General features: G+C 45.7%; 1 protein-coding gene across 2 annotated transcripts in view; it reads left to right on the top strand.

The window, feature by feature from the left end:
* PLG (plasminogen) overlaps positions 1-26,087 on the top strand; it is a 218,913-nt gene extending 192,826 nt beyond the window's left edge. Inside the window, exons 14-19 of one of the 2 annotated variants that reach the window (XM_069769519.1) lie at positions 13,178-13,298; positions 16,750-16,824; positions 19,852-19,992; positions 21,775-21,881; positions 23,920-24,065; positions 25,301-26,087. In XM_069769519.1, coding sequence (XP_069625620.1) covers positions 13,178-13,298; positions 16,750-16,824; positions 19,852-19,992; positions 21,775-21,881; positions 23,920-24,065; positions 25,301-25,462 — 752 coding nt within the window. In that variant the 3' untranslated portion in view covers positions 25,463-26,087. The remainder of the gene's footprint in view (positions 1-13,177; positions 13,299-16,749; positions 16,825-19,851; positions 19,993-21,774; positions 21,882-23,919; positions 24,066-25,300) is intronic. The other variant, XM_069769520.1, reaches the window with a different exon arrangement.
* The last annotated feature ends 1,765 nt before the right edge of the window (positions 26,088-27,852 follow it).

The following is a 27,852-nucleotide window of genomic DNA, read 5'->3' as shown; positions in this document are numbered from 1 at the left end:
TTCCCGTCTTTTGTCATCATGGTTAGCTGGCTGCGCCTGTGCATCCGCCCTGCTAGAAACAACGCCCCTCGTTGTCATATTTATTTTGTCAGCGAGGGTGTGGTTTATGGGCACGAGCAGTGCATATGTTCGCCTGTCTTAACTCATCTCCTTCCGCCTTCTTCAGACTGTGCGGCCTCCTGGCCGTGGTAGGCGATAAGGGATCAGCTGAGGCCGCCCAGTCTGGAGCCGGTGTAAGGACATGTGTAAGCGGCAAACCTATTTACTGCACAAGGCCACGAATCCCAGCCACGTAGTGTGATTGTTTGAAAACACACTGTGGGTCTGGGATTCATGTCCATCGCTAACCGCAACGGCCGACATGAAATGAGGTCAGAAGACAGGAAGCGCTCACAGCGCATGGCCAAGGGATCACAATAGCGCAGACTCCTGTACAGCAAATAACAACGCTCAGGAATCTGCGCCCAGTACCTAGGTGCAAATTTTGACACCTGTGCTGCGTCTCGTTAAAAAGACAAGTCACGCCTCCACAACTGTTTGACAGTATAATGGGCTAAATAGTGTACGTGTTTTAGTCAGCGTGTGCAAGGAGCAAAACAAATAGAGCAACCTTTTACTTGTGCAGCATTAATGCTGCACAAGGTGTGGCTCTTGTACCTTGCAACACCTGAGGGGGGGGTTAAAGGTAACCTTTGAAATTGGTTCAACTAGGCTTCGGCCTACACTCTGCTCCTCTCCTCCTCCTGCTGACCCTGGGCTCAAACAACGCCAGTTTCTGCCCGGACATGCTAGCTGCACAGAGAAAAACACCAGCCAATGTGTTAGTGGGGTTCAGCACCGCCTGCTGTTCCCCCGCTGTGTAGCCGGCATCGTGTCCAGCACAAGCCACGCTGGCACAACCGACCAAAAGCTGCCACCAGTGCAGGCTTCGGCCTACACTTTGCTCCTCTCCTCCTCCTCCTGCTGACCCTGGGCTCTAACACCGCTAGTTTTTGCCCGGACATGCAATCTGCACAGAGAAAAACACCAGTCAATGTGTCAGTGGGGTTCAGCAACGCCAGCTGTTCCCCTGCTGTGTAGCTTGCAACGTGACCTGCAAACGCCACGCAGGCACATGAACTGAAATTGAAGGGAGCCTGCCCCCCACCCACAGGTGTTTCTATGTATATCAGCCACCTTGTACAGCAGTACTGCTGCATTTGTACGAGGTGGCTGACTTTTTCTCCTTGCCCACGTGGAACTCAACACGTACAAAATGTGTCTCATTAGAGACCATTACAATGTCCCTGAGGTGTGACTTTCCTTTGTAATGACACGCAGCACCACCCTTGTTAGCGCTGCCCGTCTTTTGACATCATTGGTTAGCTGGCTGCGCCTGTGCATCTCCCCTGCTCGAAACAACGGCCCTCGGTGTCTTATTTTTTTGGACAGCGAGGGTGTGATTGATGGGCATGTGCAGTGCATATGTTTGCCTGTGTTCACTCATCTCCTTCCGCCTTCTTCAGACTGGGTGTCCTCATGGCCGCGGCAGGCGATAAGGGATCAGATGAGGCCGCCCAGTCTGAAGCAGGTGTAAGGACATGTGTGAGCGGCAAACATATTTAGTGCACCAGGGCACGAATCCCAGCACCGCAGTGTGATTTTTTAAAAACACACTGTGGGTCTGGGATTCATGTCCATCGCTAACCGCAACGGCCGACATGAAATGAGGTCAGAAGACAGGAAGCGCTCACAGCGCATGGCCAAGGGATCACAATAGCGCAGACTCCTGTACAGCAAATAACAACGCTCAGGAATCTGCGCCCAGTACCTAGGTGCAAATTTTGACACCTGTGCTGCGTCTCGTTAAAAAGACAAGTCACGCCTCCACAACTGTTTGACAGTATAATGGGCTAAATAGTGTACGTGTTTTAGTCAGCGTGTGCAAGGAGCAAAACAAATAGAGCAACCTTTTACTTGTGCAGCATTAATGCTGCACAAGGTGTGGCTCTTGTACCTTGCAACACCTGAGGGGGGGGTTAAAGGTAACCTTTGAAATTGGTTCAACTAGGCTTCGGCCTACACTCTGCTCCTCTACTCCTCCTGCTGACCCTGGGCTCAAACACCGCTAGTTTTTGCCCGGAAATGCTAGCTGCACAGAGAAAAACACCAGCCAATGTGTTAGTGGGGTTCAGCACCGCCAGCTGTTCCCCTGCTGTGTAGTCGGCAACGTGTCCAGCACAAGCCACGCTGGCACAACCGACCAAAAGCTGCCACCAGTGCAGGCTTCGGCCTACACTTTGCTCCTCTCCTCCTCCTGCTGACCCTGGGCTCAAACAACGCCAGTTTCTGCCCGGACATGCTAGCTGCACAGAGAAAAACACCAGCCAATGTGTTAGTGGGGTTCAGCACCGCCTGCTGTTCCCCCGCTGTGTAGCCGGCATCGTGTCCAGCACAAGCCACGCTGGCACAACCGACCAAAAGCTGCCACCAGTGCAGGCTTCGGCCTACACTTTGCTCCTCTCCTCCTCCTGCTGACCCTGGGCTCAAACAACGCCAGTTTCTGCCCGGACATGCTAGCTGCACAGAGAAAAACACCAGCCAATGTGTTAGTGGGGTTCAGCAACGCCAGCTGTTCCCCTGCTGTGTAGCTTGCAACGTGACCTGCAAACGCCACGCAGGCACATGAACTGAAATTGAAGGGAGCCTGCCCCCCACCCACAGGTGTTTCTATGTATATCAGCCACCTTGTACAGCAGTACTGCTGCATTTGTACGAGGTGGCTGACTTTTTCTCCTTGCCCACGTGGAACTCAACACGTACAAAATGTGTCTCATTAGAGACCATTACAATGTCCCTGAGGTGTGACTTTCCTTTGTAATGACACGCAGCACCCCCATTGTTAGCGCTGCCCGTCTCCTGACATCATTGGTTGGCTGGCTGTGCCTGTGCGTCCCCCCTGCCCGACACAACGCCCCCCGTTGTCTCATATATTTTGACTGCGAGGGTGTGATTGATGGGCACGAGCAGTGCATATGTTCCCCTGTTTTCACTCCCCTCCTTCCGCCTTCTTCTGACTGTGCGGCCTCATGGCCGCGGCATGCGATAAGGGATCAGCTGAGGCCGCCCAGTCTGAAGCAGGTGTAAGGACATGTGTGAGCGGCGAACATATTTACTGCACAAGGCCACGAATCCCAGCACCGCAGTGTGACTTTAGGAAAAGCCACTGTGGGTCTGGGATTTATGGCCATCGTTAACCGCACCGGCCAACATGAAATGAGGTCATGAGACGGCCTGCACTAACAGGGTATTGCCAAGGGATAACACAAGAGCGCAGACTCCTGTACAGCAAATAACAACGCTCAGGAATCTGCGCCCAGTACCTAGGTGCAAATTTTGACACCTGTGCTGCGTCTCGTTAAAAAGACAAGTCACGCCTCCACAACTGTTTGACAGTATAATGGGCTAAATAGTGTACGTGTTTAATTCAGCGTGTGCAAGGAGCAAAATTAAATAGAGCAACCTTTGACTTGTGCATCATTAATGCTGTTCAAGGTGTGGCTCTTGTACCTTGCAACACCTGAGGGGGGGGTTAAAGGTAACCTTTGAAATTGGTTCAACTAGGCTTCGGCCTACACTCTGCTCCTCTACTCCTCCTGCTGACCCTGGGCTCAAACACCGCTAGTTTTTGCCCGGAAATGCTAGCTGCACAGAGAAAAACACCAGCCAATGTGTTAGTGGGGTTCAGCACCGCCAGCTGTTCCCCTGCTGTGTAGTCGGCAACGTGTCCAGCACAAGCCACGCTGGCACAACAGAACAAAAGCTGCCACCAGTGCAGGCTTCGGCCTACACTTTGCTCCTCTCCTCCTCCTCCTGCTGACCCTGGGCTCTAACACCGCTAGTTTTTGCCCGGACATGCAATCTGCACAGAGAAAAACACCAGTCAATGTGTCAGTGGGGTTCAGCAACGCCAGCTGTTCCCCTGCTGTGTAGCTTGCAACGTGACCTGCAAACGCCACGCAGGCACATGAACTGAAATTGAAGGGAGCCTGCCCCCCACCCCCCCAGGTGTTTCTATGTATAACAGCCACCTTGTACAGCAGTACTGCTGCATTTGTACAAGGTGGCTGACTTTTTCTCCTTGCACACGTGGAACTCAACAAGTACAAAATGTGTCTCATTACAGACCATTACAATGTCCCTGAGGTGTGACTTTCCTTTTTAATGACACGCAGCACCCCCATTGTTAGCGCTGCCCGTCTCCTGACATCATTGGTTGGCTGGCTGTGCCTGTGCGTCCCCCCTGCCCGACACAACGCCCCCCGTTGTCTCATATATTTTGACTGCGAGGGTGTGATTGATGGGCACGAGCAGTGCATATGTTCCCCTGTTTTCACTCCCCTCCTTCCGCCTTCTTCTGACTGTGCGGCCTCATGGCCGCGGCATGCGATAAGGGATCAGATGAGGCCGTCCAGTCTGAAGCAGGTGTAAGGACATGTGTGAGCGGCAAACATATTTACTGCACCAGGGCACGAATCCCAGCACCGCAGTGTGATTTTTTAAAAACACACTGTGGGTCTGGGATTCATGTCCATCGCTAACCGCAACGGCCAACATGAAATGAGGTCATAAGACAGGAAGCGCTCACAGCGCATGGCCAAAGGATCACAAGAGCGCAGACTCCTGTACAGCAACTAACAACGCTCAGGAAGCTGCGCCCATGCAAAAAGGTGTTTTCGACACCTGTGCTGCTTTTCTTTAAAAAGACAAGTCACGCCTCCACTACTGTTAAACAGTATAATGGGCTAAATAGTCTACGTGTTGCATTCAGCTTGTGCAAGTAGACAAATTAATAGAGCAACCTTTTACTTGTGCAGCATTAATGCTGCAGAAGGAGTGGCTCTTGTTCTTTGTAACACCTGAGGGGGGGTTAAAGGTAACCTTTGAAATTGGTTCAACTAGGCTTCGGCCTACACTCTGCTCCTCTCCTCCTCCTGCTGACCCTGGGCTGTAACAACGCTAGTTTTTGCCCGGAAATGCTAGCTGCACAGAGAAAAACACCAGCCAATGTGTTAGTGGGGTTCAGCAACGCCAGCTGTTCCCCCGCTGTGTAGCCGGCATCGTGTCCAGCACAAGCCACGCTGGCACAACCGACCAAAAGCTGCCACCAGTGCAGGCTTCGGCCTACACTTTGCTCCTCTCCTCCTCCTCCTGCTGACCCTGGGCTCAAACACCGCTAGTTTTTGCCCGGAAATGCTAGCTGCACAGAGAAAAACACCAGCCAATGTGTTAGTGGGGTTCAGCAACGCCAGCTGTTCCCCCGCTGTGTAGCCGGCATCGTGTCCAGCACAAGCCACGCTGGCACAACCGACCAAAAGCTGCCACCAGTGCAGGCTTCGGCCTACACTTTGCTCCTCTCCTCCTCCTCCTGCTGACCCTGGGCTCAAACACCGCTAGTTTTTGCCCGGAAATGCTAGCTGCACAGAGAAAAACACCAGCCAATGTGTTAGTGGGGTTCAGCACCGCCAGCTGTTCCCCTGCTGTGCAGCTTGCAACGTGACCTGCAAACGCCACGCAGGCACATGAACTGAAATTGAAGGGAGCCTGCCCCCCACCCCCCCAGGTGTTTCTATGTATAACAGCCACCTTGTACAGCAGTACTGCTGCATTTGTACAAGGTGGCTGATGTTTTCTCCTTGCCCACGTGGAACTCAACACGTACAAAATGTGTCTCTTTGAGACCATTCCACTGTCCCTGAGGTGTGACTTTCCTTTCTAATGATACGCAGCACCCCCCTTGGTAGCGCTTCCCGTCTTCTGACATCATTGGTTGGCTACTTGCGCCTGTTCGTCCGCCCTGCCTGAATAAAATGCTCCTCGTTGTCTTAATTATTTTGACTGCGAGGGTGTGATTGATGGGCACGAGCAGTGCATATCTTCGCCTGTCTTAACTCATCTCCTTCAGCCTTCTTCAGACTGTGCAGCCTCATGGCCGCGGCATGCAAGAAGGGATCAGCAGAGGCCGCCCAGTCTGAAGCAGGTGTAAGGACGTGTGTGAGCGGCCAAAATATTTACTGCTCAAGGCCACGAATCCCAGCACCGCAGTGTGGCTTTATGAAAAGACACTGTGGGTCTGGGATTTATGGCCATCGTTAACCGCACCGGCCAACATGAAATGATGTCATAAGATGGGCAGCGCTAACAGGGCATTGCCAAGGGATAACACAAGAGCGCAGACTCCTGTACAGCAAATAACAACGCTCAGGAAGCTGCTCCAAGCACCAAGGCGTTATTTTGGACACCTGTGCTGCGTCTCATCAAAAAACCAAGTCACGCATCCACTACAGTTTGACTGTAGAATGGGGTAAATTGTGTATGTCTTTCATTCAGCGTGTGCAAGTAGACAAATTAATAGAGCAACCTTTCACTTGTGCAGCATTAATACTGCACAAGGTGTGTCTCTTGTACTTTGTAACACCTGAGGGGGGGGTTAAAGGTTTCCTTTGAAATTGGTTCAACTAAGCTTCGGCCTACACTCTGCTCCTCTCCTCCTCCTCCTGCTTCAACACGGGCTCTAACATCGCTAGTTTTTGCCCGCAAGTGCTAGCTGCACAGAGAAAAACACACGCCATTGTGTTAGTGGGGTTCAGCAACGCCAGCTGTTCCCCCAGTGTGTAGCCGGCAAAGTGTCCTGCAAACGCAACGCAGACACAAAGCTGCCTCCAGTGCAGGCTTCGGCCTACACTCATCTCCCCCTGCTTACCCTTTGCTCCAACACCGCTAGTTGGGGCTCTAGGAAGACAATCTTTAATAGGCAAGGCAACGCATCCGGGTTCCAGCACCGCCAGCTGGTTCTCGGCAGTGTTCTTGTCACAGGTACTCCCTCGTGCCAAGCCTGGTTTCAGCACCGTCAGCTGTTTCCGGGTTGTGTCAAGCTCACTGAGACACCTATGCTTGCCTCGTCGTGGTGCGGTCGGGTTAGCCAACTCCAGGGTGCCTCCAGTTTAGGAGCTTCCTATGTGGGCTGCGTGAACTGGTAGTCAAGGCTGGTTCTGTAGTGCCAGTAGGCCCAGCTCCCCCTGTAGGACTGTTGGGGTTCGGTAACTGCGGCTGCCTCGCGGCCTAGCTGTTCTCTCCTCTCCTGTGGGCCTTGGGGTCCACCACCTGGTTCCAGCACCGTCAGCTGGTTCCGGGCCGAGCCTTTGGCTTAGGTGCCTCCTCCTGGGTATCCGAGTTCCGCCAACGCCAGGCGGTCCTTGGTAGTGCTTTTAAGCGCGGGCACCTACAGCTTAGTAACCGGGTTCCAGCACCGTCAGCTGGTCCTCGGTCGTGCCATTGGCTCTTGCACACTGGGGCAACGCATCCGGGTTCCAGCACCGCCAGCTGGTTCTCGGCAGTGTTTTTGTCACAGGTACTCCCTCGTGCCAAGCCTGGTTTCAGCACCGTCAGCTGTTTCCGGGTTGTGTCAAGCTCACTGAGACACCTATGCTTGCCTCGTCGTGGTGCGGTCGGGTTAGCCAACTCCAGGGTGCCTCCAGTTTAGGAGCTTCCTATGTGGGCTGCGTGAACTGGTAGTCAAGGCTGGTTCTGTAGTGCCAGTAGGCCCAGCTCCCCCTGTAGGACTGTTGGGGTTCGGTAACTGCGGCTGCCTCGCGGCCTAGCTGTTCTCTCCTCTCCTGTGGGCCTTGGGGTCCACCACCTGGTTCCAGCACCGTCAGCTGGTTCCGGGCCGAGCCTTTGGCTTAGGTGCCTCCTCCTGGGTATCCGAGTTCCGCCAACGCCAGGCGGTCCTTGGTAGTGCTTTTAAGCGCGGGCACCTACAGCTTAGTAACCGGGTTCCAGCACCGTCAGCTGGTCCTCGGTCGTGCCATTGGCTCTTGCACACTGGGGCAACGCATCCGGGTTCCAGCACCGCCAGCTGGTTCTCGGCAGTGTTTTTGTCACAGGTACTCCCTCGTGCCAAGCCTGGTTTCAGCACCGTCAGCTGTTTCCGGGTTGTGTCAAGCTCACTGAGACACCTATGCTTGCCTCGTCGTGGTGCGGTCGGGTTAGCCAACTCCAGGGTGCCTCCAGTTTAGGAGCTTCCTATGTGGGCTGCGTGAACTGGTAGTCAAGGCTGGTTCTGTAGTGCCAGTAGGCCCAGCTCCCCCTGTAGGACTGTTGGGGTTCGGTAACTGCGGCTGCCTCGCGGCCTAGCTGTTCTCTCCTCTCCTGTGGGCCTTGGGGTCCACCACCTGGTTCCAGCACCGTCAGCTGGTTCCGGGCCGAGCCTTTGGCTTAGGTGCCTCCTCCTGGGTATCCGAGTTCCGCCAACGCCAGGCGGTCCTTGGTAGTGCTTTTAAGCGCGGGCACCTACAGCTTAGTAACCGGGTTCCAGCACCGTCAGCTGGTCCTCGGTCGTGCCATTGGCTCTTGCACACTGGGGCAACGCATCCGGGTTCCAGCACCGCCAGCTGGTTCTCGGCAGTGTTTTTGTCACAGGTACTCCCTCGTGCCAAGCCTGGTTTCAGCACCGTCAGCTGTTTCCGGGTTGTGTCAAGCTCACTGAGACACCTATGCTTGCCTCGTCGTGGTGCGGTCGGGTTAGCCAACTCCAGGGTGCCTCCAGTTTAGGAGCTTCCTATGTGGGCTGCGTGAACTGGTAGTCAAGGCTGGTTCTGTAGTGCCAGTAGGCCCAGCTCCCCCTGTAGGACTGTTGGGGTTCGGTAACTGCGGCTGCCTCGCGGCCTAGCTGTTCTCTCCTCTCCTGTGGACCTTCGGGTCCACCACCTGGTTCCAGCACCGTCAGCTGGTTCCGGGCCGAGCCTTTGGCTTAGGTGCCTCCTCCTGGGTATCCGAGTTCCGCCAACGCCAGGCGGTCCTTGGTAGTGCTTTTAAGCGCGGGCACCTACAGCTTAGTAACCGGGTTCCAGCACCGTCAGCTGGTCCTCGGTCGTGCCATTGGCTCTTGCACACTGGGGCAACGCATCCGGGTTCCAGCACCGCCAGCTGGTTCTCGGCAGTGTTTTTGTCACAGGTACTCCCTCGTGCCAAGCCTGGTTTCAGCACCGTCAGCTGTTTCCGGGTTGTGTCAAGCTCACTGAGACACCTATGCTTGCCTCGTCGTGGTGCGGTCGGGTTAGCCAACTCCAGGGTGCCTCCAGTTTAGGAGCTTCCTATGTGGGCTGCGTGAACTGGTAGTCAAGGCTGGTTATGTAGTGCCAGTAGGCCCAGCTCCCCCTGTAGGACTGTTGGGGTTCGGTAACTGCGGCTGCCTCGCGGCCTAGCTGTTCTCTCCTCTCCTGTGGGCCTTCGGGTCCACCACCTGGTTCCAGCACCGTCAGCTGGTTCTCGGCAGTGTCTTTTGCTCTTGTACCTTCTGCTCCCCATCCTGGTTCCAGTACCGTCAGCTGGTTCCGGGCAGAGCCTTTGGCTTAGGTGCCTCCTTCTGGGTATCCAAGTTCCACCAACGTCAGGTGGTCCTTGGTAGTGCTTTCAGGCACGGGTACCTCCTGCTTAGTAACCGGGTTCCAGTAACGTCAGCTGGTCCTCGGTAGTTCCATTGGCTCTTGGACCTTCGGCTACCCATCCGGGTTCCAGTACCGTCAGCTGGTTCTCGGCAGTGTCTTTTGCTCTTGTACCTTCTGCTCCCCATCCTGGTTCCAGTAACGTCAGCTGGTTCCGGGCAGAGCCTTTGGCTTAGGTGCCTCCTTCTGGGTATCCGAGTTCCGTCAACGTCAGGCGGTCCTTGGTAGTGCTTTTTAGCACGGGTACCTCCTGCTTAGTAACCGGGTTCCAGTAACGTCAGCTGGTCCTCGGTAGTTCCATAGGCTCTTGAACCTTCGGGTAGCCATCCGAGTTCCAGTTCCATCAGCTGGTTCTTGGCATTTTCTCAGCCTTCTTGTACCTTCTGCTACATTTCCAAGTTGAAGACCCTAACGTCGACGACCCGGAAGACCACCACGATGACGACGACACGGAAGACCACCCCGATGACGACGACGACGACGGCGGAGATGACGACACTGGAGACGACGACCCTGGAGACGACAACATGGAAGACCGAGAAGCAGAAGAACAAGAGGCTGCAGAACAAAGAGCAGAAGAACATTAAGCATAAGACTTAATATCAGAGCAAAAGATATTATCTAAATTATATGCAGAAGAAGACTAAGCAGTGTATGGGGGTGAGTCCGTTCCTCCTCGTGGTGCCCCTGGATAAAGCCTGATGCTGCAGGCCAAACTGAACGTGGACAAATGTAACTTTTGTGACTGGCAGAACGGAAGGTGTAATCTTCAAACTTTTATAGATAACAACTACGGGAATGCCTGTCACAAATGAGAATATGATGAAGAAGTAGAATAGGAAGAATAATAACAGTGGAATAAAAAGAATATGTAGAATAAGAAGAATAATAATAGTTGAATAAAATGAATATGAAGAATGTAATAAAAAAAAAAAAATAGGTAGAAGATGAAGAAGAAGATGAATAAGGTGAAGAAGTTGATGTCAAAGATGCTGATGATGATGAAGATGAAAGTGTGGGAAAAGAAAAAAAAAAAGAAAAAAAAGAAGGGGAAGGGCGTGGAATAGTGAAACATCAATATCTGACAAAATAAAAAAAAAATTTACATAGTCAATATCTTTGTCACTCCGAACGTCTTAAAAAAAAACAAAAAACATGCTATTCTATTTGATTGGGATAAACCTCTATGACTTTAATGTCTCCGCCACCTCCCCAAATACATCCGGCATTATTCTTAGTTGTTTTCCTTCATGTAGAATGAACCTACAAGGAAAGAAAGGGTTTATTTTAATTCCGATATTTTGGTCCCATTGACTTGCATTGGGATCGGGTATCGGTATCGGCGATATCCGATATTTTTTGAATATCGGCCGATCCAAACCGATACCGATACTTTCCGATATCGGAAGGTATCGCTCAACACTATTGAGGAGCGAATAAGCGTGGAGGAGAGGAGGAGGTCTTGGGAGGACCGGAGATTACGTGAGGGAAGATATTGAGAGATTAGTGTGGAAATATATGGAGGAGAAAGGTTATGGATGGCTTTGTAGGTCTATGTTAGTAATTTAAACTGGATACACTGGGAAATTGGGAGCCAGTGAAGGGATTTGCAAAGAGGGGAAGCAGGAGTGTAGCGAGGAGAGAGATGAATTAGTCGGGCAGCAGAGTTAAGGACAGACTGGAAGGGTGTGAGAGTGTTAGAAGGTAGGCCACAGAGGAGGATGTTGCACTAGTCGAGGCGGCAGATGATTAGGGCGTGCACGAGCATTTTGGTAGATTGTGGGTTGAGGAAAGAACGGATTCTGGAAATATTTTTGAGCTGGAGGCAACAGGAGGTGGCGAGAGCTTGGATGTGCGGTTTGAAGGACAGGGCAGAGTCAAGGGTTACTCCGAGGCAGCGGATTTTGGGGACAGGGGAAAGTGTGATTTCATTTATTTTGATAGATAGATCAAGTAGGGAAGATATGCATGATGGAGGAAAGATAATGAGTTCAGATTTGTCCACATTGAGCTTGAGGAAGCGAGAGGAGAAGAAGGAGGATATGGCTGATAGACACTCTGGGATTCTGGAGAGCAGAGAGGTGACATCTGGGCCAGAGAGGTAGATCTGAGTGTCATCGGCATATAGATGGTACTGGAAGCCATAGGACCTTATGAGTTGTCCCAGGCCGAGTGTATAGATTGAGAAGAGTAAGGGTCCTAGGACAGAGCCTTGGGGGACTCCAACAGAGAGGGGGCAAGGTGAAGAGGTAGTATGGGTACTTACTGGTAGTTATTCAGATAGGGCCCAGCTTGCAGCTGTAGAAGACCTCAGATCTGAAGGTTGGTAGATCTGCATCTAATGGGTGTTTGTGTGGCAAGTGGGAGACCTGAGAGACAGATAGTAATATTCCGAGGAGAATAAAGACACAGAAAGCCCAAAAGGGTGGTGTGGAGTCTAAAGGTACCGTCACATTTAGCGACGCTGCAGCGATCCAGACAACGATCCCGATCGCTGCAGCGTTGCTGTTTGGTCGCTGGAGAGCTGTCACACAGATAGCTCTCCAGTGACCAACGATGCCAGTCCCCTGGTTACCAGGGTAAACATCGGGTTACTAAGCGCAGGGCCGCGCTTAGTAACCCGATGTTTACCCTGGTTACCAGCGTAAACGTAAAAAAAAACAAACACTACATACTTACCTTCCGGTGTCTGTCCTCCGGCGCTGTGCTCAGCGGTGACGTCACCACTGTGCTCTGCTTTCCGGCTGGCCGGCGCTCACAGTGCAGAGAAGCACAGCGCCGGGGGACAGACACCGGAATGTAAGTATGTAGTGTTTTTTTTTTTTACATTTACGCTGGTAACCAGGGTAAACATCGGGTTACTAAGCGCGGCCCTGCGCTTAGTAACCCGATGTTTACCCTGGTTACCAGTGAAGACATCGCTGAATCGGCGTCACACACGCCGATTCAGCGATGTCTGCAGGAGGTCCAGCGACGAAATAAAGTTCTGGACTTTCTGCTCCGACCAACGATGTCACAGCAGGATCCTGATCGCTGCTGCCTGTCAAACTCAACAATATCGCTAGCCAGGACGCTGCAACGTCACGGATCGCTAGCGATATCGTTGAGTGTGAAGGTACCTTTAGAGATGAGAGTTAATGGGAGATTATAGTGAAGAGGAGCAAAAGGAAGATAATATATATGACATTGTAGTTTTAAAGCTTGTATACTAAGTGGTTGCCATATTGGGACACACCCTTTGAAGGAGAAAGAGAGACGCAGACAATGGAATGAAGTCTATGACTCTTGCGCTTGGACTTTAGTGATGTTGTCGTGGAAGATTGGAAGAAACATCCATGATGATTCATACCTACTATCTGCTGTATATAATTTCTACTGTTTTTCTTCAGTAAAAAGAAGTTTATTTTGAAACAGTGATCTCCCTCACTTAACTCCTTAACATTTGGCCCTGGCCAGCCGAATACAGTGGCACTATGCGGTCTGCCGAGGCATATCCCTAAATTAACAAAAGTCTGCACACCCAGCTAGGACCCTCATTTTCATGCAGCATGTAGTTACTTACATTAGTAAGGCCAAAAATAAACCAGTTACTAAGGAGTTAAACCTTCAAGTAGATATTAGATGATACTTTCCTATACATTATGACATATATTGTCAAGTTTATTTTAGCTGACCAAATTGTGTCCATTTAGCTTCAACTGAAATTGAATGTGGAAAAGCAAAGAAAAGGCAGAGAAAGTGCTTTGGAAGAATTGTCGGTGGGTGTGAAGCCAATCCCCACTCTTGGCCATGGCAGATCAGCCTGCGTACCAGGTATGTTTCTATATTTCTAGGCTCAATTACATACACAATTCACTGAAAAAAGGACATACATTTAAAAAAAAATCACAGAAAAAAGGCAGCATGCCATCTATATAATAATTGTTTAAGGGGTACTTCCGTCTGTCTGTCTTTCTGTCTGTCGGCAACTTCCGTCACGGAAATCCCGTGTCACTGATTGGTCTCACCAGCTGCCTGTCATGGCTGCCGCGACCAATCAGCGACGGGCAAAGTCCGATTAGTCCCTCCCTACTCACCTGCAGTCAGTGCCCGGCGCCCGCATACTCCCCTCCACTCACCGCTCACACAGGGTTAATGCCAGCGGTAACAGGCCGTGGGTACTGCACTCCGTAACCGCTGCTATTAACCCTGTGTGACCAAGTTTTTACTATTGATGCTGCCTATGCAGCATCAATAGTAAAAAGATCTAATGTTAAAAATAATAATAAAAAAAACCTGCTATGCTCACCTTCCGTAGTCCGACGATGCGCTTGCGGCTGCCGCCAGCTTCCGTTCCCAGGATGTTTTGCGAAATTACCCAGAAGACCTAGCAGTCTCGCGAGACCACTAAGTCATCTGGGTAATTTCGCAATGCATCCTGAGAACGGAAGATGGCGTCAGCCGCGCGCTTAGGGACAGCTTCGCTGGATCACGGCGGGTGAGTATATAACTATTTTTATTTTAATTATCTTTTTTTAACACGGATATGTGCCCACACTGCTATATACTACGTGGGCTGCGTTATATACAGCGTGGCTGCTATATACTACGTGGCCAGTATTATATACTACGTGGGCAGTGTTATATACCGCGTGGGCAGTGTTATATACCGCGTGGGCTGCGTTATATACCGGCTGCTATATTCTACGTGGCCAGTGTTAGATACTATTTGGGCTGTGTTATGTACTGCATAGCCTGTGCTATATATTACGTGGCCACTGTTATATACTGCATGGCCTGTGTTATATACTATGTTGCCTGTGTTATATACTGCGTGGCTGCTATACACTGCGTGGGCTGTGTTATATACTATTTGGGCTGTGTTATATACTGCGTGGCCTGTATTAACGCATCGGGTATTCTACAATATGTATGTATGTATGTATATAGCAGCCACATAGTATTTAGCACAGGCCACGTAGTATTTGTCTGCTAGATACTAAATGGCTCCTATATATACTATGTAGCCTGTGCTATATACTATGTGGCTGCTATATACATACATACATACATATTCTAGAATACCTGATGCGTTAGAATCGGGCCACCATCTAGTGTCTAAATAAATGTACTAAAAGGATGCAGCATACCCCCATGGTAAAGTTGCGGATCAGCACAGGGACAAAATACTGTTGAAGCAATGAATTGCAAACCCACCACACATCAAGGAAGTGGCCACCTAGTATTTCAAATATACAATGGGTTGCCATTCATACCATTATGCATGATGTATGGTTGTCCGGATAACTGCCCATTGCCAGTGCAACCACTATTAGCTCAGGTGGGCTGCCCAGTACTACATGGTGGACCATTTATATGGATACACCTAAATAAAATGGGAATAGTTGGTGATATCAACTTCCTGTTTGTGGCACATTAGTATATGGGAGGGGGAAAACTTTTCAAGATGGGTGGTCTGAAGTCAGACATTTTGGTTCCAACTTTATTTTTTCCAATGGGAAGAGGGTCATGTGACACAGCAAACGTATTAAGAATTTGACAAGAAAAACAATGGTGTCTTTGTTTTAACATAATTTTATTCTTTCATGAGTTATTTACAAGTTTATGACCACTTATATAATGTGTTCAAAGTGCTGCCCATTGTGTTGGATCAATGCACCCCTCTTCTCCCACTCTTGACACACTGATAGCAACACCACAGAAGAAATGCTAGCACAGGCTTCCAGTCAGTATCCATTGTTTCAGTTGCTGCACATCTCGTATCTTCACAGCACAGACAATTGACAATTGTGTAAACTGATGGTCCTGTACCAATTTTAGTTTTGCCCATTCTGCAAATTTAGCTTGAAGATCTGGGTCATCATCATTGAGATGCTGGAGCAGCTGGATTTTGTAAGGGTGCCATTTGTGATTGGCTAATATCCGCTGAAGGAATGTTCGACTGATGCCACTCTCTAGTGACATTCGGCGAGTGCTACGCTGTGGGCTCTTGCTGAATGAAGCTACAACAGCCACTGATGTTTCTTCATTAGTGACAGTTTTTTTGCATCCACATTTTGGCAAATCCATCACTGAACCTGTTTCACGAAATTTGGCAAGAAGTTTGCTAACTGTAGCATGGGAGATGGGTGGTCTCATAGGGTGTCTTCCATTGAAATCTGCTGCAATGACCCAGGTACTGCGTTCACCAGACATCAACACATTTTATATCCGCTCCTCACGTGTTAAGCTCTGCGACATGTCAAAGGCTGTAAACAAAGAGAAACTTGTAAATAACTCATGAAAGAATAAAGTTACTTTAAAATCAAGCACACCATTGCTTTTCTTGTGAAATTCTCAATAAGTGTGATGTGTCACATGACCCTCTTTCCACTGAAAAAAATAAAGTTGGATCCAAAATGGATGACTTCAAAATGGCCGCCATGATCACCACCCATCTTGAAAAGTTTTCTCCCCTCCCATATACTAATGTGCCACAAACAGAAAGTTGATATCACCAACTATTCCCATTTTATTTAGGTATATCCATATAAATGGCCCACCCTGTATAAGTGCACCCCACAGGACAGACACCATAATTACCCAGTCACCAATGAAGTACCAGCCAACACCATGCATGACGATGGAAACATTTGCAAAACAGATGTATAAACGCATGAGGAAATGGTTGATATTTTGGCAAAAATACACAAGTTCACAAAATTATCTTGAGAGTCTCTATAATAAATACAAAATCAATTCACCTAAAAAGAACATAAATAAAAAAAAAATGACTGGAAAATTGCAGTTTATGCTCACTTTCTTGTAATTACTATGTATATTTGACAGTGGAGATCTTATGAATAGAAATACAAAGTATATTAGAATGTTACATTACTTTTCATAACTTATTTGCATCAGATTTTAATGGGGTTGTTCACTACTTTTTTATTAATGGCCTATCCTCAGGTTAGGCGACCAATATCTGGTCGGTGGGGGTGAAATGCGCAGTGCTCTACCAATCAGCTGTTACCAGCATCGGCCATTATTTCTGCAATGGCCGTGCCTAGGTACTACAGATCCACCCCCTAAATGAATAGAGGGTGGATCTGCAGTAGCCGGCCACAGTCACTATAGTTTTGATGGAGCTGCTAGATAGCTAGCCTATCCTATCATTAAAAAAAAGCAGTGGCCAACCTCCTTAACGTGTTATTAATAATGTTGTGGTACAAATATGAGTTCAGATATTGTTTTTACTTCCTAACCTATGGTTGTTATTTTCCAGCTATAATTTGCACTTCTGTGGTGGAACATTGATCGATCGCCAGTGGGTTCTTACTGCTGCACATTGCCTGGAACGGTACTTTCCTTACAAAAACTTGTGCCAATCACGCAGTTTAGATAAAATCCAGAAATCAACGTATATTCCTATATATATAGTCAAATGTAATTGTGATACTCATCACACCTTTTTAACATACAATAATACACTGAATAGCAGCAAATTACAGAAAATATTGAGTTATATCATACAGTATAGGTATTCAAATGCTAACTTACATAATACACAAACAAAAATACAAGCATACATATTACACATGCCAGAATTTTTTGTAACTGGAACTCTGTATCAGAAATGTTAAGATAAAATAGCAAAAAAATAAGCTCAAAGTTGGAATCGTGAATAAATTGATTTTTTTTTATTGCTTCACTGCATACAAAATAACATAGCAGACTTAGCACACCTGTTTAGAAATACTTGTGTTTTATGTCTGTATCGCCTATGTGCTTCTTGCTGTATACAGTATCGGTGTTTATGCATCTGATTCTAAAGCATTGCTTCAGGGCAAGATTATTCTACAGCACGGAGGTGCCACAAATCAACACATTTAAGGCTTGATTCAGTAAGGTATTTATGTCAGAATTTTAGGATAGAACATCTTAATAAGTCACCATATTTTGCGTAATTTAGAAGTTGCACAAAAATATTGCGGCTTTTGCCATATTCACATCAATTAAAACAAGCTATGCCGATATGGGTGTCTATAGACGGAATGTGGTGTGACTACAGGCGCCCATCAAATTCCTGAAAATGTTGGCTACTTTAGTGGTGCGACTTACTCCAGGTTCTGAGTGGAGTACATTTTTGCCGGAGGTGCACATCACTTGTATGGTGCTCCTAATTCATTAAATAGCATACGACCTCTCAATGAATTGGGCCGGGGTCTTGCAATGCAAGAAACTCGAGCGATACCCAATACCCGGCACTGCCACCGGCGGTCTGGACTGGAGCGTTCAGCTGCATAGAAATACATGCATGTTATGGACCTGGTGGTTAGGAGCACCCGGCACGACCTGATAGTTAAACTCACACAGGACAAGCTCTGGGATGTGGGAGCTCTGCTGACCACAGGCCCTAATCCTATCACACACACTAGAAATAGCCGTGGAGCGTTCCTGACTCTCCCTAGACGCCTCTTCACAGCCTAAGAGCTAGCTAGCCCTAGAGATAGAAAATAAAGCCTACCTTGCCTCAGAGAAATTCCCCAAAGGAAAAGGCAGCCCCCCACATATATTAACTGTGAGTAAAGATGAAAGTCACAAACGCAGAAATGAAACAGGTTTCAGCAAAGGGAGGTCAGACTTACTAAACAGACAGAGGATAGGAAAGGTATCTTTGCGGTCAGCACAAAAAACTACAAAAGACCACGCAGAGTGTGCAAAAAGACCTCCGCACCGACTAACGGTGCGGAGATGCCACTCTGCATCCCAGAGCTTCCAGCTAGCAAGACAAAATCATGATAACCAGCTGGACAAGGAAACAATGAACAAATAATAACTATCAGGAACTTAGCTTCTGCTGGAGAAGACAGGTCACCAGAAAGATCCAAGAGCGAACTGAACTAATGCAGGAACATTGACAGCTGGCATGGAATAACGATCTGAGTGGAGTTAAATAGAGCAGCCAACCAAAGGATAAACCACGTCACCTGTGTAAGGAACCTCAGAAGCAGCAGCTTCACTCACAGCCTCCAGAGGGAGTCCATGGACAGAACTCGCCGAAGTACCATTCACGACCACAGGAGGGAGTTCGACAACAGAATTCACAACACATGCAGCCGCGCACTCCTGTCCCGAGTGTTGGGTATTGGTGTGAGAGACTCGCTCGAGTTTCTTGCATTGCACTCGCAAGTGTGATCCCGGCCTTAGTCCCATCTACTCCATCAGCCCTGTTCACTATGGGAACAACTCCAGTCTTAAAGAGTCGGAGCCTAAAGTCCACATTCTGTTACATATTAGCAGTTGCTTTTTCTATTCCGCTGTCATAGGTCTTTCTTTTTTAAAGGATTATACTCATCTTCCATCTTCAGGAGGGCACTTCTCCTCTGCCTCCCAGCTTCCTTTTTTGCCTAGGATTTGATGCACTCATGAAAATTGACAGTTTGGGTTGGCAGCACGGCTGAAGTGCTGGCCTGAACTATGCATTCTCCCTTGCTAATAAATGAGGCAGCATTACTTCTGCAGCATTGGAGCGAAGAAGGAACAATAAATCAATCTTGTCAGCTTCAGAGTAGCGCTTACAAGCGCTAAAGCAAAGAGCTGGCAAGACCCATTCTCTGCCCAGGAAACTGGCCACCGCAACAAGCAGTAAACTATGGAATTAAAAATCCCTTTGTTTTTGAGAGCAGGGGGGATTTTGTTTTTAGGATGGTGAGAAAACCACTTTAAACCTCATTCCGATGTTCTTTTTCATGCACATGTTCTAGCCGTGATTTTAATGGATAGAATATATACCTATTTTACTCTTTGGAGCATTTGTCCGTAGATTTTTTAAAGGCATTATGTCCTCATGAAAATCATGGCGACATGTCCATTTTTTATCAGCATTAGGGATGAAAGTCACTCCTACAAGTATATGGGTCTGTGAAAATCCATGTGCTGTCCACAATTAACATTGCAGTGTATAGGAGGAGCCTCATCATTTATTTATTAATTCACATGTTAGAAACACTGATGGTAAAAACTGACACATGGACCAAACTATGATGACATTAGGACCATTTTTGCCTAAGTGACCAAACATGGACATCTGAATGAAGCCCAAAGCTACTCTTATATGGGTATCTACTGCATGATTCTGTTATTCCAGTTCTATGCAGCAGACACCGGACATATTTTAGTTATTGTAGATACCCAGCGGGACGAGATTTGCTTTGTTTTACACTAGGATGCTTGCTCTTTTAATAACTAGAATAATACTATAAGGCTATCATTCTCCTCAATATAATAACAATGGCATTTTACAGAAGCCCAATTTTCTAGAATATTCTGGATTATCTGCAGTATTGTCTGTTTACAATTGTGCCTCTCATAATTTGGTGTACAGATCAAATCGACCATCATCCTATAAAGTGCAACTTGGAATTCACAAGGAAAAAAGCTATGAGCCTTCAAAACAGGTTCTAGATGTTGAGAAGTTATTTTTGGGACCTTCAAAAGCAGATATTGCTTTACTAAAGCTGAAAAGGTAACTGACATTAATGCAGCTTTGTACATGGTAATTCTCAATACAAAGTCCAGTTTTTACTGTGTTTGATGCTGTGCGGATTCATTTCATGACATTTTATTCAGTTTTTAGGCCTATGCTATGACTTTTTGTAATGTGCAACTGAGCTCATAGAAAGAGACGTTATAAGTACTAAATGACAAACCTATTTAAGAACAAAATATATTTATTCTTTCAGTTAGTGGATTTAAATTGTCACCAAACATACAATAAATGCATCACATGCCATTAGTTAATATATATTTAAAGGCAAGGAGGCAAAAAGAACTACCGTATTTTTCGGATTATAAGACGCACTTTTTCCCGAAAATTTCTTTGGGGAAAATGGGGGTGCATCTTATAATGCGGATGTACCTTACCGACCGCAGTGGAGCAGGGTCCCAGGGTCGCTGCTGGAGGAGGCAAGAGTGGAGCGTTGCTGCAGGCTGAGATGAGAAAGTGTTCAGATGTGCGCTGCTGTGGGTGTCCAGTGCTGCGGGGGGCTCTGACGACATTATGTGAAAGCCCAGAGCCCTCGCACTCACATGGTTTACTCTGTGGTTGTGGACTCCGGGAAAATGGCTGCTGGGGGCAGCGCATGTGGAGATGGAGATCTCGGCACCAGATCTCAGGAGATGAGATTTCAGCGCTGAGATCTCATCTCCTGAGATCTTGGTGTCGAGATCTCCATCTGCACATGTGCCGCCCCTGGCAGCCATTTTCCCAGAGTCCACTGCACAATAAACCATGTACCGTAAGTGTGGGGGCTGTGGGCTTTCACAAAATGTCGGCAGAGCCCCCGCACCACCGAACACCCACAGCAGCGCACATCCGAACACTCCCTCATCCCAGCCTGCGGCCAGCAGCATCATCCCACTCTTGCCTCCTCCAGCAGCGACCCTGGGACCCCGCTTCACTGCAGCCATCACCTCCAGGAAGCAATAAGATGCATGGATTATAAGAAGTACCACCATTTTATCAAAAAAAGTATTTTTTCCTATTTTTCTCCACAAAATTTGTGGTGCGTCTTATAATCCGCAAAGTACGGTACATACAACCTGCGATCACTCTATAATAGGGTACTATTAGTAAGTGAGCACGATTAGCTTTTACTAACATTTTGGTAGTTTTATACTCCGTTAAATTGAATAAATGTGTACCAAGCTATACAGATGACAAAATAAAGGGAGGCAGACTCATGCCCCTTTACAGAACTGATCTACCGGTACAGGTCTGGAGCTGCAATGTGATGCATTTACATTGGCAGCATATTTAGTTGATTGCCATAATCAAAAGTTATTACCGATCCACTGGATCCCAAAAACTGGGCTTTGCAGAACCCCATATTAAATGAAGTAGATGAGCAAATGCTTGACCTTCTTTATATTCATTTTGTGGCACAGCCAGATATATCCAAGGACTTGGCTTTCTTCAGCAATGAATGGGAATGAGTTTGAGCCTACATACCTCTGATCAATTCAAGAAGGAGCTCTGCAGAGCTTATTTCTCAGGATCTACGGCCCTGTTCTGCTGGTTGCCAGGAGTCTGACCGTTATGTACAGGGGTCAGCTTTTGATTCTGGGAATACTCCTTGAAATAGTAAAGAATTGTACCCCGCATGTATGGTATTCTCTAAGATCAGTGTTGCAGGCCAGGCAATCTCAGTTATAGGAGTTTATTTTGAAGTTTTAAAAAGCAAATCATACAGTATAACCCAAATGTTCGGATCGCAAGCATACATCTATCTGTCATTTTGTTCTACAGCCCAGCTGTAATAACAGATGAAGTTCTCCCAGCTTGTCTACCCCCTCATAATTATGTGGTACCAGATAAATCAGAATGTTATGTTACAGGATGGGGGGAAACTCAAGGTAAATATGCTGCAATTTTTTAGGCTAATCGTGTTGTAGACCATTGTTGTTCAGTAATTTGCTGCTTTTGTCATTTATGTCGTTGCGATTGTAAATTTTTTATAAATTTTGGACTTGACATAGATAATATCACTATATAATTATCATCACTAATAAAATAAATATGTCAGCACAAAATGACTGTTCAAATCAAGTACAGGCGCACCCGTGGTGTAGCCGAACAATTCAGTTATGGTACTTGTTTCCCATCTATCTCCAACCTTCTTTGCCTTCGGTGAATTCAGATTTTCCAATTCCTGAGATAAATGATAGTTGGTTCTCATAAAGTTCTATGGAGAGGTGAAGTGGGAGGATGTAGGCCCGAACAAAAATGTTCTGCTGCATGTTAAAAACATTTTTTTTTTACATATCAAGATCTTTATTAAAAAACATACATACAAACATAGTAAACTTGCAATTTTCACACTCGCCACTGGGCCTTTGTTATACTTCCTGCTCTTTCAGGAAGAGGTTTAAGTAAGGCTCCTTATTATCAAAGGCAGGATAACATTGACAGGTAGCACCTGTTTATCGTAAAATCAATGCATAACATTGACAGCAATAAAAAAAACAAAAAACGCACCAGAGACTTCTACAAATCCATATCTTGAGGTAGATTGTGCGTACAGGGTTTTATAAAGTTTATCAAGAGTTTATAGCACATTCCCAATTATATGAACCAGCAACCAGGGGGAATTTACAATAATCGCTATAATTGCTACAAACATATCCATATGATTCTCAAAAGGGCCCCCCCCCCCCCCAAGATATTACACAGGCCACGGAATGTTTAGTTCAAAACATATAAATTTATTTATAACAAAATAATAAAAATTAATATTTAATATCCATAATCTCATAAATATGCAAGTACCTCCAATCCAAGAAAATGGTCACATGTGACCTATGCAAGAGCCTAAATGCTGACACACGCCCCGGAAGAAGAACCTATCGAAACGCGCGTAGGGGTTTCCATTGGTCTTACATGTGCTTGCAGAGGTAAATATGATCGGATGATTGTGCTCTAGCTCAGCTTGAATCCGCTAATATTGCATGTGCTAAGGCAGTTGTTTGGGAGCTTTTTATTCAGGTCTGAGAACTACAAAATGAATTATCTATGCATTTGTAATATTGATTGTTAAAGTTACATATGTACCACTGCAGCTAGTCATAATTTTATGCACATTGGCACTTTAGTACAGGGTTGTGTTTTCCTTGGACAATTCATCTGACATACCGCCTATAAATTGGCATGACAACAGTTATGGAACAAGCTATATGTGGCTCACTTTAATATTTATTATCTGTGTGTCAGCATTTAGGCTCTTGCATAGGTCACATGTGACTATTTTCTTGGATTGGAGGTACTTGCATATTTATGAGATTATGGATGTTAAATATGATTTTTTATTCATTTGTTATAAATAAATGTATATGTTTTGAACTAAACATTCCGTGGCCTGTGTAATATCTTGGGGGGCCCTTTTTGAGAATCATTAACTTCGAATGTGTTAACGGACTCATATGTATAAAAGATATCCATATATCTTGTAGTACAATGGGACCACATGGATTATATCATAATGGAAAAATATCTGCACAATACTTCCCAGGATTTTTCCTATACCAGGTAATTACCTGTGGCCATTGTGGAGGAGAAGGGACCCACTGCTACACCCCTTGACGCATGTTTCACCGCCGCCTGCGATTTCATCACGAGGACACAGGCGGCAGTGAAATGTGAAAAACAATGCTTGTATCTTGATGCAGAATGCCTAGTTGAATATTATTCTTCTATCCTTCAGTTCGGTGGAATAACTTTGGCTTACTTTGTGAATACATGTATTGCACTTTCCGCAATATTAATATATTTTAGCACTTTGAACCTTTTGTGTATCAAATTTCCTAAGAAATACGTGAAAAATTCTAATATCCTGTACCTGATAGAAAAATTATATACGCTAAGTATAAGTACTAACAATATGTGTGATACTATCAGGCAGTGGTAAAGAAGGAGTCCTTAAAGAAGCTGGTTTCCCTGTGATTGAAAACAAAGTATGTAACAGTCCTGAATACCTCAATGGTAGAGTTACAAGCCGGGAGCTGTGTGCTGGGAATATCCAGGGAGGAGTGGACAGCTGTCAGGTATGAGAATTAGAAAACTGTAGAGTTCAAGAGAGGCTGTAAATGTTCAGCAGTTAAAAATCCACCTTGGGTTCTATTTTATTGCAGATTTTATTTACAGTCAATGAAAAGTCACCTTGTCATGGCTGGTGGGCTCTCATGCATTGGCCAATTTATAAGCTAAACACCTTAATTTTTATAGGCATATTCTATATAGCAGTAATGCATTAAAAGTTCATATATTCAATGTTTTCATAGACGTTAGCACTGACAGAGTGCTGCTGTATTCTTTCGTATCATATTAGCTTATATTAGTATCATTTATGTGTAATACTGATTACATACTTACACATAACACACTGATGCCATTTCACTGTGGTTTGTGGATCCATATTACAGATCTTTACCAATATGCTCATGTCAAGCGAGCCTTACAGGCATGAATCACATTACAATTTTTCTCTCAGCTTAGTTTGTATGCCAGTAAATGCTCCATATGTACAAGTATATCTACAGGGCTACTTTAACCCAACGAATGTCCTTTTGGTCCTGATATGGAATGGAGTAATAGACTGTGCTGTTCCATATAGTGGCGTCCTGTAAAAACTTACGGTATTGTATTTTTTTTCTCCATATGTCATGGTTTAAGGCCTCTGAGTAAAATTCTTTAAAATGTAAATATTGATCAGTCTTTATCAGCAAAGTAATGATATTTTGTACTGTACTTCATTTTCTTATCTTGCTTTCTTTTCTCTCAAACTCTTTGATAAAAGGGCTGTTTGAACTGCCTTGTTCATGTATTGGTTGCAGCTGTTTTGAACTGCAGCTTATCAGCCATCTGTATTCCTGTGTAAGCTTCTCTCCTCCCCTCTACCAAGCTCATACTCTACTTACAAACAGTCACTCTGTCTGAGCATAAGGGAGGGGAACAGAAAAGCTCACACCGGGGTATGGATAGTTGATAGAACTTCAGTTCAAAACAGCTGCTACAAGTACATGAGCAAAGCAGCTGAAACAGTCCTTTCATCATGGAATTTGAGAGAACAGGACTCAAGACAAAATAATGGAGTATATAACAAAGATTCATAAATTTACAAAGACAGATCAATAATTAAATAAACTATTTACTATTTCTTATATATGTCATAACTCAGAAGCTTTAATTGGCATATGTGAAATGGAGGCTATAAACACGAAATGAACTGAGCAGTAGGCTGAATGTTTTTTGTTAATACTGGTTAATTTTTTTCTTCCAGGGTGACAGTGGTGGGCCACTATCCTGTTTTGATGGAGAAAAGTATATTGTGCAAGGTGTTACTTCCTGGGGTCTTGGTTGCGCAGTCGCAATGAAGCCAGGTGTATATGTACGTGTCTCCATGTTTATACCATGGATTGAAACAACCATAAAGGAAAATTAATCAATTAATATTATGTTTGTGCTTCTCTTATGGAGGGAACTGACAAGTTACATTTTAATGAATAAAAAACAACTTTGTATCTACTGCTTTTATATATATATGCTTTTTACAAATATATGCTTTTGACAAAGGAATCCACTTTTTTAAATGTTTTACTATGCTGATGTACACAAAGACACACAACTTCATTCTTGTGCTGATTTCTCTTTTTATAGCCCTTAATGATTTTACCTTTCCTTGTACAGACTCATATCATGAGATGGGTGTGTGTCATCTCTCCTGTCTCTAGTGCCACCTGATTGATATGTTCCTCCTCAGCATGCAGATTTTGTTGTAAGCTCTCCTCTCTCTCCACAAAGCTTGTAGTCTTCCCCCTCATCTCTCTTTTATCTCTGCAGATTCTGGGTCCACTACTTCCCTTCTATTATTACTGTCAGGTTTATTGACATTTTACACAAATAATACAAGCTGAAATACAAAATGAAGGCTAATACAAGATAAATTGTAAGAAACAAGGGTAGGGTTAGGACAAAAGGGTCATATCTTCATCAGGCTCCTAGGAAGTTGGTTGTGCTGTACTTGTTTTCTAATTCTTGTACTGCCAAATATAACTATCTTTAACACTAATCCTTCTATATTATTTCAAAAAACATTTTTTCGGTGATTACTTTGTATCTCCGTTCATACTGCACCCACGCACACAAATGATACACCATTTAAAAGGTAACTCGCCCCCTTCAGCAAGAAAATAGCCAAACAAACCACACATCCACGATGTGATCACAAAATACACTTTAAATATTAATTTTCATAAACCTGCAGTAAGGAAAAATGACCTGCAGGTGGCACCACACTACCCCAAAGCATACTAGTACAAAGCTGAAACAAATCCTAACATTTGCCTTGGGGGCTTTCCAGCTTGATTTCAGGCAGGTGCATATAAAATATTTGCTATATATGTGGAAGTAGAATAAAAATAAAACTTTACCAGCTTAAGACTTCAGCTTTAAAACTGAAAATATAAATGAATGCAGCCAAAAGGGACCGGATAGGTTCTGAACCATCAGATTGGACAGTCATTGAAAAGTCTATCTTCCTTCTAAGGTTGCAGCTTATTGGTGACCTGGAGTCACCTCTGGTCCCAAGTAAAAAACTGCAGCGTTGACATAGCTCAGACTGTACATTGTTTCCGATGGGAGAGATTGGTGGAAAAACCTTGCAAACATTGAAAAATAATCCAACCATAGGGAAAAACAAAGGTAAAATAATCTGCAGATATTACTTTTTTTTAAAACGGATATTCCCAATTATTATACAATGGTGTAAATATGCTCAGTTGTGGAGTAAATTCTCCTTCATCATTATTACTGTCAAAGTGGCACTGCTGTACAGGGAGCTGCTCTGCTCACATACATAGGGCTGTGTTGCACTTCCCTTCACTGCAGATAGATGGCAGTGCTGCTGTGGATGGGAAAAAAAATGCTCCTGCCACTGTTCTTTTGCAAGGTCCTGACAATCAGACCCCTTCTGATCAGTAAGTAAAATACTGTTATGTCTAATGTTGGGGGATCACATTTAGGCTGGAGTCACACACAACGTATAAACAATTGGTCCGTTTTACACGGATGGGAATCACAGAAATGTTCCCTGAACAGCAATCCGTATACATCATCTGTGTGCAGTACAAGGATGCGATTTCTCATATGCAAGCATCCGTGTGACATCCGTGTGATATTCGTATAACACCATTATGGCGACATTTTGTCGCCGGCTTGCAAAATGGACATATAATGGATTTATGGGCTCAAATATTCGCGAAAACATATATATATATATATATATATATACAGCACAGACCAAAAGTTTGGACACACCTTCTCATTTAAAGGTTTTTCTGTATTTTCATGACTATGAAAATTGTAAATTCACAATGAAGGCATCAAAACTATGAATTAACACATGTGGAATTATATACTTAACAAAAAAGTGTGAAACTTAAAATATGTCTTATATTCTAGGTTCTTCAATGGAGCCACCTTTTGCTTTGATGACTGCTTTGCACACTCTTGGCATTCTCTTGATGAGCTTCAAGCGGTAGTCACCAGGAATAGTTTTCACTTCACAGGTCTGCCCTGTCAGGTTTAATAAGTGGGATTTCTTGCCTTATAAATGGGACTGGGACCATCAGTTGTATTGTGCAGAAGTCTGGTGGATACACAGCTGATAGTCCTACTGAATAGACTGTTAGAATTTGTATTATGGCAAGAAAAATGCAGCTAAGAAAAACGAATGGTCATCATTACTTTACAAAATGAAGGTCAGTCAGTCCGTAATATTGGGAAAACTTTGAAAGTTTCCCAAGTGCAGTGGCAAAAACCATCAAGCTCTAC

Source organism: Ranitomeya imitator, chromosome 5 (assembly GCF_032444005.1).
Source record: "Ranitomeya imitator isolate aRanImi1 chromosome 5, aRanImi1.pri, whole genome shotgun sequence".
Taxonomy (NCBI): domain Eukaryota; kingdom Metazoa; phylum Chordata; class Amphibia; order Anura; family Dendrobatidae; genus Ranitomeya; species Ranitomeya imitator.
The sequence above is the reverse complement of the archived record's forward strand: the minus strand, read 5'-3'. Positions and strand labels throughout refer to the sequence as shown.